At 44.9% G+C, this 13,648-nt stretch overlaps 1 protein-coding gene across 50 annotated transcripts in view; it reads left to right on the top strand.

Moving 5' to 3' along the window:
* TRDN (triadin) overlaps positions 1 to 13,648 on the top strand; it is a 294,546-nt gene that overhangs the window by 223,948 nt on the left and 56,950 nt on the right. For 44 of the 50 annotated variants that reach the window (XM_048491475.1, XM_048491557.1, XM_048491551.1 and 41 more), the window contains 4 exons: positions 4,342 to 4,389; positions 7,027 to 7,077; positions 9,389 to 9,445; positions 9,761 to 9,802. In XM_048491475.1, coding sequence (XP_048347432.1) covers positions 4,342 to 4,389; positions 7,027 to 7,077; positions 9,389 to 9,445; positions 9,761 to 9,802 — 198 coding nt within the window. The remainder of the gene's footprint in view (positions 1 to 4,341; positions 4,390 to 7,026; positions 7,078 to 9,388; positions 9,446 to 9,760; positions 9,803 to 13,648) is intronic. The other 6 variants (XM_048491483.1, XM_048491498.1, XM_048491525.1 and 3 more) reach the window with 2 other exon arrangements.

The following is a 13,648-nucleotide window of genomic DNA, read 5'->3' on the forward strand; positions in this document are numbered from 1 at the left end:
AAATTAAATCAATAAATCAAATAAATATTAATACTTATAGTCTCCCATACTGAATGGCAAACTGAATGTTTCTGTTTCATACACAACTAAGTTATATTTACATTATTCTGATGGGAGATGGATGCAATTGTGTCACAATAAATGATTACATAAATGTGTCATTTCTACACACAAAAATGTATTTGATCCAGCAATGTTCAATAAAAAAAGAAATCTATTTCAATTAGGTCTGCTTTTGGAAACAATTACAAGATCTTGTGCAACATCTCTCACTCCCACTATTACTTCTTATCTACACAATACACAATTCTAGAGATAAACATGCAAGATCACGTGCAAAATCTGCTGACCCACAAATTTAGGGGGATTGTTTTGTGATACCCCAACCTACCATTGTATCCCTTACTCTTGTTCAGTACACAGTAGAGCTCTGTGAAAAGCTACTAGGGCCCTTTTTGCACAGACCAATTAAATCGGGATAACACCTGTAAAAAATCTGGGCTGGGGGGATCTTTGCATGGATCCTGCTCTTAAAGTGGATCTGCACCCTGTCCCCCCCTCCATCCTAGGTTATTCAAGAATTGCAATTTCTACTATTGTTTTGTTTTAACGCGCCTCACAGCTGTGGCCAAGTGAACTGTCACAGCTACAAGGCGCATTATGCGACTGCACTTCTCCCCCTCCCAACTCCCATCTATGGAGCCACACAAGCACTGCTGGCTCCAGCAAGGCTCTGGGGGAGCTATGTGCCTGTCTGCAGAGCTGTGCTTCGGAGGGAGGTAAGTTTTTGAAAAGTTTTTTAAAAAGCTCCTCCGTGCAAAGACGCACGTCCTGGCCGATGAGCTGGCTGTCCACAGGACAGACAGCCATGCGAATGGCCCTGGGCTATGCTAGGCTTGTTTATCCCAGCTGCAACCCGGTCTACATTTGCTGTGCAGAAAGGGCCTAGTAAACAGAGGCTTTTTCCCTAGAACCAGAATGAGATGTCTTACAAAAACTCATCTCCTCATTTTTTGTCTGGACAGCATGAACAAAAATAAAGCATTTGAGGAGACAGCCCCCCCCCCCCCCCAGCCTGCCATGTGTTTTATTGTTCCTGCCCAACTTATAAGATTTCTACTTTCATTTCCCCCCACCCACCATTTTCTGAGAATGTATGACTAGAAATGAGAATCCATGCTGATTCTCATTTCAAATTGTCATAGCTTCGAAGACACATTATTGAATTTTTTTTAAAAAAATGGGAAAACTGTACATTGCCGAAATTGGCAGGAAAAGCAGAGTTCAATCCTGTACTTTATTGACTAAAAAGGTGGGTGGCTACGATGCCTGAAGAGCAAATGTCCCAAAGGATCTTCAGCAAATAGCAGGTTGTACAGAGGAATCAAACAGCAAAAATTGTGGGTTGGGGCAGAATCAAAGTAGAAAGTTTACAAGTCAGATAGAAAAAATAGAATGGTTCCTTGTTCTGCATGGATGAGGGAAAACAGGGTGACACCCACTTTGGGAAAAAAGATTGCTAGTTAAAGTATTTTCCAAATATGTTGGGTTGAGCTGAAATAAAATGTCCTAAAGACGTTTGGGGGGAAAGTTGTGCAGAGTTCCAACCCAAAATATTTATTTTAACGTCCTCAAGCTGTTTTATTTATGCTGTGCAGAAAAGACCAGAAAGACCAGGGTCTAATTAAATGGCCTCATGAAGGGCAAAAATCTCCTTCCTTTCCCATAGTGTACCTTGGGGAGTCATTTTGAGAATGAAGAAGCTTCTGGGTTCACTTCCTGAAAATCTGGGATTGCTTGCAAATATGTTGTGCAAGTGGAAATGTCTGTGGGAATAAGTTTGATTTAGGGCACTTTCGCACATGCGGAATAATGCACTTTCAATCCACTTTCACAATTGTTTGCAAGTTGATTTTGCTATTTTGCACAGTAAAATCCAGCTGTAAAGTGCATTGAAAGTGGAATGAAAGTGCATTATTCTGAATATGTAAAAGTGTCCTAAGTGTGAACATTTACTGTAGTCTTTTCCTTGAATTTCTTCTTGCTCGAAAGTTCAAGTGCAAGTGGAAAATTTGTAACGTATCCAAACCACTGTTTCCTTTTTCTAATGAAAACATGAATGAAATAGCAAGAATTCTAAGGAGGAATGTGGTAGGTTCAGGATAGAGGCAGGGTGGAACCTTTGTGGGGACCTGTTAAATTGTCCTTATTGTTCCACCTCTGGGCAGTTCTGTTGGCCCTCAAATTTTCCAGCCTATACCCAAGAGGAATCAACCTGTCCACTCGAGATAAATAACGACAGATGGATGTGTGGTATCTTTTCCTCTAGTAAATTTTGTTGTATCAATTTTTTCTTACAGTAGAAGCATCTGATATGTCTTTTACTAAAACAGTTGTAGGTCATCTTGTAAGTAAATACATGGCAGCAACCCCCTTCCCCCCAGTAAGTATATAGATACACTTTCAGGAAGCCTTATGTAAAGGTACCATTTTTCCTCTGATTTCCTGGAACCTCTTGCTAATATCCTTTCTTTACCCTTCTTTTTGAGGAAACTGACTTTGTCCAATTCTACAGCCATGTAAATACATATACAGTAGTAAACAAACACCTACTTTGTTCAGGAAACTTCCCTGTGTATTTTAAATCATTTTCAATGTTTTTGTGTTTTTGTGTCTTAGGCCCTTTCCGCACGGCCATTGGGCTGCCCCTGCGCCGGCAGGAATTCTGCCGGTGCAAGGGTGGGGGCCGTTCATACAGAAGCGTGCGAACGGCCCCCGCAGAGGCCGGCGCAGGAGAGGCCGCCGCATGGAGCCGCCTCTTCCCCGTCCCTCTCCCACTCACCTCGTCGCCGTCGTCGCCCTGCTGGCCTCCGTAGACCCGCCCACGCTGCCCTCTGACCTCCAGGGGTCGGAGGACAGCGAGGGAGGAAATTGTTGGAGAGGAAACCAGAGCCAGCAGGCGACAACGGCCTGGCGTGGCTGTGGAAAAGGGAAGGCGAGAGCTAACGCATTCCCGGCGAGGTGCCGTTTGCACCCGCTTACCGCCCGGAGGAATGCGCTGTTGTTCCAAAAACCTCCCTCCAGGAGGAAGGTTTTTGGAGGCGGCCTGAAGCCGCCCTGGGGGAGGGGAAGGGGAGCCAGGTCGGTGCTGCTGCGTTTTGGCAAGCGCCACATGCCTGTCGCCGACCGGCGACTCCCCTGAGGGAGACGGCGTTTTTGTCATCCCCAGGGTGTCGTTAATGGCCCGTGCAGAAAGGGCCTTACTGTTCACCATCTTTAGGATCCTGGATTGGGTGGAAAGATGGTGTAGAAATGTTTGAAATAAATAAATTTCAGTTCAGGATGCTGATTCCCTCCTCCGTGTACTGCCTGTTAAATAAGAGCAGTACATCTTTTCTGTCAAGTTCCCCACTGTTTGGAAGGTTTATTAATTCTAGTTTTCTTTCTAGAATGTGGGAAGCTGATTTTGCAGAGGGCAAAAGGAAGCACCCTGCTTAATCATTCCTAATAATACAGTTTTTAAAAACCTCATAGAGTAGGAAGAATGGTATGTAGAGGCTTCTTTGTGGTGCCCCTGCTCACAGATGTACACGTTTATGGATAGCATGAAATAACTGGCCACCATTTAGCCAACTATTAAGCATGGTATAAACATTTTCACAAGCACAACAAAGAGTTCAACATTTCATACATGGAAGCACTGATTTAGAAACACATTTCCAAGCAACCACAATTAAATTGCATCTTGTAAATTTGTTTTCAAGTCATCATTCATATTAATTCCACTCTGCACTTCACTTCCTCTAATGACTTAAGAATCACAATTCATTTAAATCCCAAATATTCTCATGTGAGTTGCATGTTATGCTTAATTAGTGAGCAACTTTATGTTTCTAACTAAATTTTGTTGCCTTCGTTTTAAACAAATTGAGCTTTTTGCCATTTGTGGTTTTTTGTTTGTTTATTTTATGCTCATTCCTATATTCTTGCTTTGTGAATCCACATTTGAACTCACATTTTTTTATATTTATAAAAAAACAATATATTTATTGCTTTGAAACAATATATTTATAAAAAATGTTTACTCTGGGAAAAGACATTTTATACTTCAAAGGATTCTTTTAACTTCCAGGGGACTTTTGTCAGAGAAACTAATCTAAAATGACCTTGACATCTTGTGCCCTCTTTCTATGTTTATCTAATACATTTCTATGTAAATGCAGAATCACTAGTAAAAAAAGTTCACACCGAAAAATATTCTTGTTGTGACATACACACATATCTGTCTTTTTTATTTCTGCAGGCTCTGTGTATTTATCTTGTATCATTCTAATTTTGCAGAAGCTGAACAAGCTAAACAAGAGCCTACTATACACCTGACTAAAAAAGGTAAAAAACTAGTTTTCAATTATTTTTCCTTGAACAATTTAAAACCCAATCATTCTTCAATTTATCACCCTTTTCTCTCCTACTTTTTGCTTCCTTTGCCTGAAGAGAGGACTAATTTTTTTTTTAATTTTGTGCTTCATTCTTTTCAACTTTATATACCAGATCAGCCACTTTCTGGGTATAAAAAAAATCTTGGTGACTGTTGGGCCGTTTCCGCACGGGCGGAATATGGCGACCTGGGGATGGCAAAAACGCCGTCCCCAGGCCACCATTCGCACAGGGGGCGTAGCTGCTTTGCAGCCGCGCCGCCCTCGCACCGCCCGCCCGGCGCCAAGCCGGCGTTTTCAGAGTGCGCTGGGAAGCGCACTTTTCTGAAAACGCTGGCTGGGAGCCGCTGACGTGCGAACGGCAGCGGCTTCCCGGCGCTTCCCCCCACTCCCTCCCTTCACTTACCTGCTCTCCGGCCCTCTGGCGCGTCGCCGGGGCCTGGGGACACGCCCCCCTGCTCTGCGATGTGGAAGCAGGCTCGCAGGGGAGGGGAGGCATGTCCGGAGGGCTGGAGAGCAGGTAAGTTTACCTGGCGACGGCGCCCAGCAGCACCGTCGTCCCGGTTCTTTCTGGGACCATCCATGCGGACGGTCCCAGCGTTGTGCGGAAAGGGCCTCGATTTTCTTTTACTGTATTTGATGAAATGGGCTCAATCTCTCCAAACCTTTGGTGCTATAACAGTGCAAACCTAAACAGAGATGCACACTTCTAATCCAATGAAATCAATGGGCTTAGAAGGTGTCACACAGCTTGGATGCCGTGAGATTTTTTGTTTTTTCTTTAACACAGTTTTCCTGTTGCAATGCATAGAAAGTTCTGTCTTAGAGAAGAAGGCAGCTTGAAACAATATGGAAGTTACAGTGAAAAATCTAGGGCAGATTCCACATGGGCCAAAAACAGTGGTGTTAAAACGGTTGGAAAATAGTGTAAAAGGGTTTAAAACGTGTAAAAGGGTTTACACCATTTTCACACCATTTTTACACTGTTGTTTTTGGCCCAAGCGGAATCAGCCTAGGTTAGAGAATTCTAGATTCATATCCCTGACTAACTATCAGTCAAAATTGCCTAAAAGGGTTTTTATGAGATATGGGATAGCCCCCTATATGTTGTTCTGAGCTTCTGGGAGAAAGGTTAAGACATAAATGGAAGGCATAATTTTCAAAATCTAAACATTAATTGCTATGATCCCAGAGATCGATGTAGCGAGGTGGATTCCAAATCACTGACAAAATTAGTGGTATAATGACATGTTTGCAAATATATTCTTATACCAATTATTCATAAAATATATGCAAAATTTAAGCACTTTGGAAAAAAATCATAAATACTATGTGTTACCATATATGATTTTTTTCCAAAGTGCGCTTAAACCATATATCATATGAATATTATTGATGCATAAGAATATATTCCCTACACAACATGTTATTATACTCCTGAACTTCTCGGTCAAGATTTGGAATCCACCTCGCTACATCGATCTCTGGGATCTAAATGTTACCAGGGCTGAACTGTCCTCAGTGGCGAACATAGGTTTGCTGCTGCATCATGCATGTCTGAAGCAAGTTTTAGATCAGTGAAAATTAATCACATGGTAGACATCCTATACCCTATACATTTACTGTGTGGATAGGATTTTGACTGTTCCATTTGCATGGAAGGGGTCAGGTTGGCGTAGATGCGAACGGTCCCAGAACCCGGCCGGAGACTGGCGGCTGATTCTGCAGAGCTCTTGCCTGCCGTCGTCAGGGCTGACCCTACCTGTCAATCTGCGGCCCTGCGGCATTTTTCATCGCCCGTAGGAGCCAGGGCTGATGCACGTCCCACCTGCCCTGTCGCGACGGTCTCAGTTACCACCGGGGCAGAGGGAAGGCTTAGCGATCCGCCAGGCCACCCAAAGTGGCGATGCCGGAGGAACGCCAAGGACAGGTAGAGTAAAATCTCCTGACATGTGGGGAGGGAAGGCGCCATGGAGCCGCTGCCGTTCACCCGGCAGCAGCTCCAAGCCGCCGTTTCCCAAAAACCTCGCTGGGCAAGCCGCAGGTTGGGAAGCAGCAGCTTTCAGCGCCGCTTTGGGCGCTGCCAGCGGTTGCGCTGCTTGAAGCAATATGCCCCCTGTGCAAACGGCTCCCTGGGGACGGTGTTTTTGCTGTCCCCAGGCCGCCCTATTCCGCCCGTGCGGAAGGGGCCCAAGATTCAAAGCTTGTTTTAGGGTTCATACAAGTATTTGCAGGTTTGTCTTTTTCACCGTTTGTTTTACAGCTGTTCAAAGTTATAAGAAGAAGAAGAAGAGAGTTTGGATTTATATCCCCCCTTTCTCTCCTGTAGCAGACTCAAAGGGGCTTACAATCTCCTTGCCCTTCCCCCCTCCCTATATAACCTCCCTATACATTTCTTGAATGAAAAAAAATAATTTAAAATCACAACATTGTACAATGTCTGTCACAAAGGTCAGTCAAATAATTATCATGATAATGACATCTGCCTTCCAGATAGCAGTAGACTTTTATTGCTTTGAGAGAGATTTTGCCTGTATAAACCATCTTTTCTTGTGAATGGAAGTGTTAGAAAACCTTTATCTTTGTTTAGCAGCTGTACATGAAAAGAAAAAAGATGGACCACTGAAGACAGAGAAGCCAGGTAAAAAGAAACCGAGTGAAGCTGATATTATCTGAGGAGGTTGCCTGCAAGAGGGAAATATGTTCAGAAATTCAGACAGTCTTGAATTTGTTAGTATAGTTCTATGAGTTCTCTTTTCCCTCTATAGTATCTGAAACAAATTTCTGATGGAATTTAGTATATATGTACCATTGTAAGCATGCAGAGGTAGAAAGTAATGACTTGTGTAATATTTAGTTTACTTGCTGCATAATCATAAGGGAAATTCCTCCATAACCACCCCAACCAGAAATGTATTTCATCTTCAATCTAGGGGTTTCATTTCAGTGATCTTCCGTCAACTTCAAGAAACAGAACTCAAGAACTGATATGCTCTTTCACATTTCCCCAGTCTCTATGGCGACCACAGACAACAGGGAAAAAATTTAAGCACCATAGGAACAGACATCTAGAACTGGAGATTCAGAGATCTTGGAAAATGTGCACTCATGTGCTGCAACATGAAAACAACAAAAGAAAACTAGTCCTTCATTTGCTAAAAATATATGTGCTTTTTTCTTTTTACACAAAAAGGGATAATTTTGAAGGGGTTTCTATTTTACATTTGCACCTTTGCTCCAGAACAGTGCAGTGGTGCACTTCTGCCATACAGCAGTAAAAAAGACTAGAAACCTCTGAAGATGCCAGCCACAGATGCAGGCAAAACATGAGAAGCAAAAACTACCAGACCACAGCCACCCAGCCCAGAAAATTCTCATCAGCCAAACTAGAAACTCATTCAAAATGAGTTCTTTAATACCTTAAAAGAATTGAAAATATATTTAAAAGAAACAAGGAATACTTTTGAAGGGCTTTCCTTTTATCATTTTTGTTCTATTTCGGAACACACAGATGTGCTTTTCCTGGGATCCCTTGGTGTCTGAATTATGGGATGTTAAATAAATCAGTGGGACCTAATGCGAGCATGGGTATTTAGATTAAATACTCAGTACAGTGGGTATGAACCCTGCAGTTTTCAACTGCATGAGAATTGCATAAATAATTCTTTAATGCTGGTTACTGTGCTGCAATTTGCATGGAGATTCTTTTGCCACAATCACTGCATAGGTGCATTTAAGATGATTTTTAAAACAAACAAACAAACAAACATATTTCAATATATATTGGATGACCATTTTGATTTTTCTTTACTATTTTTTAGTCTTGCTTTTCAGTTTTTAATTCTGCCACAGCACAGCAGAATACACAACTTCAGTGCTAGGGCAATAGTTACTCTTATGGCAACTTTGGTTAGATTAATAGTGCAAATAGCTTCAAGTGTGTCATTTAAAATTATTTGTAATGATCTGCCTTTGAACTTTGGATTTTTTGATATTTGCATTATGCTTCACTGTGGTTGCCCACTGAGATCTAGACTTGTACAGCAGTGTGCTTCTAGACACAGGATGTCCAGTGTGGTCTCAATTTGCATCTGACTCACGATGTACATGTGCAAGGAGTGCCTTGTCTGTGTGTACCTGCTGACAGTGAGTTCACAGGTAGAGGTTCTCCTGGTGGTATTTCCCGCCACCGAGGTTTGGGGGCAGAGGCACGTGGGACGGCTTTTTCTGTGATTTTCCCCAGGCTCTGAAATACTCTCCCCTTGGAGATTCACCATGTGCCTACCCTTTATGGGTTTAGGCACATGGCGAAGATTTTCCTGTTCAATATATTGTCGAAGGCTTTCCTGGCCAGAATCACTAGGATGTTGTGGGTTTTCTGGGTTGTATGGCTGTGTTCCATCAAGCTTTACTACCACCAGATCCTCTGAAGATGCCAGCCACAGTTGCAGGTGAAACATCAGGAGAAAATACTAGTGGAACACAGCCATATTACCCAGAAAAACATCTTCCTCTTCATCAGGCATTTGCTTAGCCTCCCTGGAACTCTACACCTGCTGGTTTGGTGGGGTGGGAGTGGGAATTAGGGTTCTTTTAATGTGATTTTTATTGCTGTTTTAATTGTTAGATTTTGTTCATATTGTTTTTCTGTTGTTTTAATTGTTTTTTTCAACCTTTGTAAGCCACCTGGAGATGCTAGTATGAGGTGGGGTAAAAATATAATAAACTCTCTCAGACTTGTTGATGCAGATCAGAATTGTTTCTCTAGAGATGAACCAGAAGGATAAATTTTGTTTTGTTGTGATAGATATCAGCTAAACTCTGAAAGAGTCAGGACTTTATATTGAACAAACCTTATGTGACTTTTCCTAAACCCTAACACCTTTTATAGCATGTGATTTCTAGTCTCTGGATTTCAGAACCATGGCTTCACAATAACTTTTGCTCTGCAGGACTTGAAAAAGTAAAAGAAGTGAAACCTCCTGGAACCCAAAAACATAAGGATAAAGGTAAAGCAACATGGATTCATTTAAACTATAAATTATAACCATAATGATTCAAATGACGTCAGTACGAAGGCTTAAACATCCATTTGGAAGCAAGTTATATTTAAATATGTAGTAGAGGCCAGGCATGAAAATCTGTATTATCACATATACTCTCTTTTTTACTAACCTTCTGGAAACACTTTTAATCCCTAAATTATTATTCAATATGTTTGGATTGGTTGTCATTGACTTTGTTGGGTATTTTTTTCTCACACATGTATATAAATCTTATAAGCTATCTGAAAAATAACACAACTATGATACATTATTCTGCAGAACTTGCCAAAGGAAAGTATTGTGGGACATTGAAAGACAAAGGTAATGCTTAGCAAGTGAAAATAAATCTGAAATCCATAGTTCTCATAGTTAAATCAGATTTTAAATCACGAAAGTAGTAAGAATTCATGCCTGTCCCTAATGGCAACATACAAATGTGAAAAGTTTAAATGTAATTTTTTTCTAAGCCTAGAAAATTATTGTGTAACCCTTTGAAGATGACATGAATGCAGTCAAACAGCAGCATATGTGTTGCTGAGGTGTGATTGATGCTGACATACCTTCAAGATGAAGGTTTAAACACCTGAGTCTATAAAAGTCCAAGTCCCATTGACTTCTATTCTCCCTTTATTTTTTTTTTAATTTAAAGATAAAGCTGTTAAGGTGCATACCATTCAGATCTGTGTTAAGGTCTCTTTAAGGAGCAGCAGTGGCATAGGAGGTTAAGAGCTTATGTATCTAATCTGGAGGAACTGGGTTTGATTCCCAGCTCTGCCGCCTGAGCTGTGGAGGCTTATCTAGGGAATTCAGATTAGCCTGTACACTCCCATACGCGCCAGCTGGGTGACCTTGGGCTAGTCACAGCTTCTCGGAGCTCTCTCAGCCCCACCCACCTCACAGGGTGTTTGTTGTGAGGGGGGAAGGACAAGGAGATTGTAAGCCCCTTTGAGTCTCCTGCAGGAAAGAAAGTGGGGATATAAATTCAAACTCTTCTTCTTCTTCTAAGAAAGATTTGGCCTTCCTTGTTCACATGGTGCAATGGACACATGAAATAGACCATATGAATCAACTGGGGTTCCACTACTTCCATTCATTTCCAACATCTACAATTGACCAAAGTGCAGGGCTAATTGAACAATTATTGTTGTCTGGCATAGCTGTATGTAGTTGTATATATCGATCTGCTTGACTGAGGCCCATTTTTCACGGGCCAAAAACAGCGCCACAGACACAGTAAAAACACCATTCCTGGGGTGATTCCCCCTCCCAAGTGGCAAAGAAATGCTGTTTTCAAAAACAGCGTTGTGCAACCAGTACCGAGCGAACAGCATCAGGTCAAAGGCAGCGCTTTTAGACGCATCCTATCTTTTAAAAACTTAGCTTCTCTCCCTGTGCAGCTCTGCAGGGATGAGGAGTCATGCCCACACTGCCCTCCACCCCCAAGGTGTTGCCATGGCCATGTTCCCTTGTCCCTGCAGAGCTGTGCCGGGAAGAGGAGATAAGTTTAAAATTGAAATGGAGGCACCTCCATGCGAAGGTGACTCCACAAGCCACGGCAGCTCTGGGGCTCCCTGCACAGAAGCGTGTGAAAGTCCCCAGAACTACACCAGCATCATTTATACCAGTGTGCCGCCGATTCACAGGCCCGTGTGGAGTGGGCCTGAGATGTAGCTATTACATCATATGAGGACATGGGAGTAAGAACAATTTTTTGAAGTTACACAGAGTCTTTCTCAACGAATAGTTATTAATGCAACTAATTTGCCTGTCATTTGTCTGTCCAGTGCCATTAAGAAATTTGCAGGTCAGACAGTTAGAATGCAGTTAGAACTGTTACAAGTTGTAGCATTCTTTTACATTAAACAGGCATTGTGAGTCTCCAGACATCACCCCCACCCTCTCTTCCAGTTCTAGCCTGTTCGTTATCCAGTTAGCAGTGATCTGGGCACATGAAATGTTAATAGTATCTCATTGGCAGTCAATGTCATTTAGTGAGATTTGGGCAATATGGTATTCATTCAAAACCTCTATAAAGTGAAGGCAAAGGGTCAGGATAATTTGAAAGGTAAAATGTTGTGCTGGCCTTGGTAATTTTTGCATCTTTGAACAAGCAAAATAATGCCTTGCTTTTGCAGGGAACTTGAAGAACAACCTGTAGTGGTATAATGGTTGTTTTCTCACTCCTACATTGCTGCTGAGTATTCCTTTGGCTAGGTTATGGCGGTTCGCCTCCTAACGCAACCGAAAATCAGTATCGGCCGTTCGAGGGGGTTCGGAGGGGGTCGTGAGAGCTGAGGAGCCTGCCTGCCTCTACCTAAACGAATCCTGTTGGTTCTTCCTCGAAGCCAGCGGCTTTCTCCCGAGCCAGCGGCTTCTGGGAAATAAAATTTAACTCCCTTTCGCCCAGTTCACTTTCCCTGGGTAAGCCGGGACGAAATGAGTCGCAAGCAAGCTTGGACGCAGTCAAGTAAAAAACAAACAACCCCATCACGCAGGCGCCGCTTCCCACCCTACTCCCCCCGCAAGTCCTGCGGCACCCACCTCTACCCAGCCTCTATTTCCTACCCAACCCAAGGCGAACCCCAGACTTCAACTCCCATGCCGCCTCTGGCAAGTGGCGGTGGGACGAAAGGGGCTTCAAAATCCAAAAATAAAAACAAACCCTACAGAATGGTCCGCCACAAAGTTTCACCCAAAGAGACCCCATTTACCCACAGGCCACTTCGGGCTCTTCCCACTTATTTCAGAAGCCCCGCTAATGGAGGAGAGTAGCTGGGTTCCTCCTATCGCAGGGCGCAAGTCCTACAAGCTGCCAGTTGCCCCGCCGCCGCTGCCGCTGGGTTCTCTCACTTTGTCGAAGCCCCGCGCTACTTGAGGAGAGTAGTGAAGCAAAGGTTCCTCCTCTCACGGCAGGGCGCTACAGCGAGTCGCCTCCTGCCGCTGGCCTTTTCCCCGAACTTATCAAGCCCCGCTGCTTACTTGAGGCGGTGGGACGAGCTGGGCTCCTCCCTCTCCAAAAATCCCCACGCAGGCAGTCCACACGCAGTTTCCGCCAGCTGCCGCTGGCCTTTCCTCTACTTACTGTAAGCCCCGTATACGGAGGAGAGTAGCGCCGTGGGTTCTCCTCTACCTGCAGGGGTGCAGCCACGTCGTGCCGCCTGCCGCTGGGTTTTTTCTCTACTTACCGTGAAGCCCCGCCGCTTTCGCTCGGAGGAGAGTAGCCGGGTTCCTCCCTCCCCTGACGCAGGGCGCTTCCACCGCTGCCGCTGGGCCTTTCCCCACTTACTTCGTAAGCCCCGTATACTTGAGGAGAGTAGCGCGGGGTTCCTTCCTCCTCCTGACGCGTGCAGGGGCTGCTACAGCGCAGTCGCCTCTACCGCTGCCGCTTTTGGCCTTTTCTCACTTACCGTGAACCCCGTGGCGCATTTGAGGAGAGTAGCGCCGGGTTCCTCCTCCCTCCCTGACGTGGCAGGGGCGGCCAAAGAGCCGCCTGCCACCGCCAGCTGGCCTTTCCCCACTTACAAGCCTCGCCACGAGAGAGTAGCTGGCATTCCTCCTCACCTGCAAGCGCCACAGCCGCCTCACGCTACCGCTGGGCCTTTCCCCTGCTCTGAATGTAAGCCCCACGCGCATTGAGGAGAGTAGCTGGGTTCCTCCTCCTCCCCACGCAGAGGATGCGCTGCCAGCCAGCCGCCTGCCATGTCAGCTAAATTTTTCCCACTTATCAGAAGCTCCGCTGCCATCTGAGGAGAGCAGCCGCCGGGTTCCTCCTCCATCCCCACGGCAGGGCGGCTGCCACAGCTTAGCCGCCTGGGCTGTCAGGCCGCTTTCGGCCTTTCTCCCCACTTATCAGAAGCCCCGCCCGCCACTTCGAGGAGAGTAGTGCTGGGTTCCTCCTCCTCCCCACGGCAGGGGCTGCCACAGCGCAGTCGCCCCACCGCTGCCGCTGTCGTGCCCCCTCAGCTGCTGCATCCCAGGCTCTTCTGAACGGTGGCTTTTGACCACCCCCCGCACAGAGCGCGGGGTCGTGTGGACGCCTGGGAGGCGTGCTTGACGCGCTGCCGCGCTGAGAGCAGCGCGCGGCATAGGGGGATGGAAGGGAGTGGGGAAAGGCCCATCTGTCCACAGGCTTCTCCACTCCAGTGGAAGGCAGATGGACAGCACAGT

Source organism: Sphaerodactylus townsendi, linkage group LG01 (genome assembly GCF_021028975.2).
Source record: "Sphaerodactylus townsendi isolate TG3544 linkage group LG01, MPM_Stown_v2.3, whole genome shotgun sequence".
Classification (NCBI taxonomy): domain Eukaryota; kingdom Metazoa; phylum Chordata; class Lepidosauria; order Squamata; family Sphaerodactylidae; genus Sphaerodactylus; species Sphaerodactylus townsendi.